The sequence below is a fragment of the Apis dorsata genome, unplaced genomic scaffold (assembly GCF_000469605.1).
Source record: "Apis dorsata unplaced genomic scaffold, Apis dorsata 1.3 scaffold_667, whole genome shotgun sequence".
In the NCBI taxonomy this organism is placed as follows: Eukaryota; Metazoa; Arthropoda; class Insecta; order Hymenoptera; family Apidae; genus Apis; species Apis dorsata.
The window spans coordinates 547,101-550,473 of NW_006263852.1; the positions used below are offsets into that span (position 1 = coordinate 547,101).

Here is a 3,373-nt window from a genome sequence, read left to right on the forward strand (position 1 = left end):
AACTACTTCTTATAAAAGTTTTTGTATTTATTTATATAAAAAATTTTTAACCATTATTTTCTATTAATATGGGTACAGATCCTTCTCGAATAATTAATTCATACTTATGAGTATAATACATTAATAAAATACCCCATTTTCCACAAATCATAGACCAAACAGCTGATATTACTGTACTTTCATCAATAGGTTTAATTGCTGTAAAAAATACAATTTTAATATTAGAAAAATATATTATTATTTATTATTATTTTTATTAAAAGTTATTATTTATTTTTAATAATTATTTTATACTATTTGATTAGAAAATTTATAAAATAAGCAAATAAAGTTTTCATTTTAAGAAATTAAACAATATACTTACGTATTTTATAATAAAATGTAAGAAAGAGATACCAAATTAGTGCTGTAATTCCTGCCACTGCATTTATAAAACCAACAATATTTAGATTTCTTAATGTAATTTGAGAATGCCATCTTTCTAAACGTTCTTTTCCTTTAACCCAATGCAAATGAAAACAAACTGCAGCTAATGTACCTATGTAATATATAAAAATGCAATTTTAATATTAAGTTTTTATTAAATTCAAATTAATTTAATAAAAACATTTTTTATTGTATAAATCGTTTATATTTAGCATTGACAAAGAGTTTTTATAGTAATAATATTTACCACATGTAATATGTTTAAAATGAACAAAATAGAAAATAATAATGTATTTATTAAAAAATATTAAAAAAAAAATTGCATAACTTTTAAAAAAACAAAGTTTTACAGGTAAAATATAATGGTCAAATAATATGCATAAAACGGATAATTTTTATTTGTTACAAGAAATAATACTTATTAATGTAATTATATATTTATTTCTTATATTATAAAATTTTACCAATTTATAATTAATTTGGTATTAATGTGTATTATAAAATATTATTAGATAATTTATATAATAAAATTTATCATTTCAAATTAAAAAAATGCTAACCTGATAAGATCGACCAGAATCCAACGTCGACATTGTAATATACAATAAAAAATACGATAAATGCTGATATAGCAATAATTACGCCGATAAAACTTATGATTAAATGTATTAAAACATCTCGTAACATCTTTAGATTTTTGTATTTACTGCGTAGTATATTTACAAATTAATTATGCCATGACACAAGGAAAATCAGTTTATTTGTGTAGATACCATATGGAACATATATAAAGACATACATACAATTATATATTAAAAATTATATTGTACATTACGATAATTTTAAAATAACGATGAATGAAATATACAAAAATATTATTTTGAAATTTAGTTATTTAATAATTGAATGTTTTAAAAGAATAAATAAATAAAATTGCTTCTGTCTTATTGCATAGTTGTAACAATGAGAAATCATTTTTGAAATCTTAATCTAAAAAAAATTACATAATGCAAATTATACATATTATTTAATCTTTAGATTTTTAAATATTTTTATATTTATATTTTTGCATATAAAAAAGAATGCAAAAATATATATAAAATATATGTAGTAACGTTGTATGAATAATGCAAATGTTAAACACATATTTAAAATTATTTTTAGATTCTTATTTATGGAAATCGTAAGAAATATTTTTATTATATATTTAATTTACAATAATTTAATTATCGCTGATATTATATATTAAATTATATGAATGTACGAATAAGTATATATGAATAAATAAAAAAAATAATTATTTTTTAATTTTCATCTGAACTCGTACAAAGTTTTTTATCATTTTTTGATTCTTCTATTTTTTTATTTCTTTTTTCATATTGTTCCATTATCACCGTTGCTCCCGTACGATTAAACGTGTATTGATACATCGAAAGATTTGCATGTAAAAATTGTGGTCTTATGTAACCAAGCACTAAATGCATTTATATAAAAAATATTAAAGTTTACTATTTTTCATTAAATATTAAGTAAAATTTGAAATTTTTGAAAATTATATATAAAATATTTATCTTCCACTCACTTCTTTTTGCTGTTACTGGAGGTGCAAGGACTTTTTCCGTATGAGGTTTGAAATATAAATCATGAATATATGCCAATAATTCACTTTGCAAGTCTTTTTCCTCAATTCCTATTTCATCTCGTGAAATCCCTATACTTCATTAATTTTTTAAGAAATTAGAATTAATTTTTTAAAGAAATTATTTGTTCTATTTTTTTTATGTAACATAGCTTACAAGGATTTTTATAGTTGATTTGATAAACAGATTGCAAATTATTGAGAATATGTTTATAAACCAATTGTTTAGCAGTTTCATCCAATTCTTTAGGAATCGATGCTATACGAGGATCGATTTCTCCTTCTTCTATACGATTCGTGAAATAATCTTCATGATATATTCTAAAAATGTAAAATTCGGATATTAAAATTTCGTGATTTATAATGTCATTTACACATATGTTTTTTAATTTTATTACATTTTAGCTGGTTCTATTTTCTTTTTTCTATAACTACGATCATATTCCGTAGGAAAAAATTCACAAAAATTAGTCATTGTCTCAAATACTTTTTAATACGATTAAAAAGAAAAAAAATGAGATATATTTTAAACTAGTATATAATTTGACCAATTTATATTTAATTGATTATAATCATAAATAAATAAATGACGGATAATCATATGTTTTTTTTTATGTCATATTTTTTTTATGTATACATATATTTTTCACATTTTAGAATATTCACTACATAGAAATTAAAAATACCTAACCTATTTTAGAAATTTAAAATACCTAACATATTTTGTGTGTTTTTGAATATGTGTAATATATGAAACAAGACTTTAATATTAATTTTTAATTTATATATTTTTTTATTATAGGATTTACATTATACATTTCTAATAGATAGGAATACATGCATATCCCGCTTCAAATTTAACAGAAATAGAATAAAAATACGAGAATCATTACTGGTTTTCAGAGTGACATAAATGAAACTAATTTAGATAAAGAGAATATATAATAGAAAAGAATAAAAAATAGAAGAATTGACCGTTAACGCCATCTCACATATAACAAAGACACTTTTTCATAAATAGGATAAGGTAGAGTAAGAATCGAAGATCAGCGCCATCTCTCTAACACAAAAGACACTTTTTCAAAAGATAGGATAAAGTAGAGGTAAAGTAGAGTAGGAATCGGAATTCAGCGCCATCTCTTGAGTGTTAAGAGAACTTTGAAGAAAAGTTTACGAAATACTCGAGAGATGGCGCCAGCAGTTCGATTTTTACTCTATCTCTATCCTTTACTTACTATCTTCTGTCCTTTTTTCGTGAGTTTCATTTGCGGCACTCTGAAGATGGCGCTGATTTCAATATTTTTACAC

At 21.7% G+C, this 3,373-nt stretch overlaps 1 protein-coding gene across 1 annotated transcript; it reads right to left on the minus strand.

Moving 5' to 3' along the window:
* Positions 1 to 9: 9 nt before the first annotated feature.
* Positions 10 to 2,540, minus strand: LOC102676881. Its single transcript, XM_031513558.1, has 5 exons — positions 2,464 to 2,540; positions 2,223 to 2,386; positions 2,009 to 2,137; positions 365 to 538; positions 10 to 198 (listed from the first exon to the last, which is right to left on the minus strand). The coding sequence occupies exons 1-5, from the start codon at positions 2,538 to 2,540 to the stop codon at positions 47 to 49; spliced, it is 696 nt and encodes a 231-aa protein (XP_031369418.1). The 3' UTR covers positions 10 to 46.
* Positions 2,541 to 3,373: the final 833 nt, after the last annotated feature.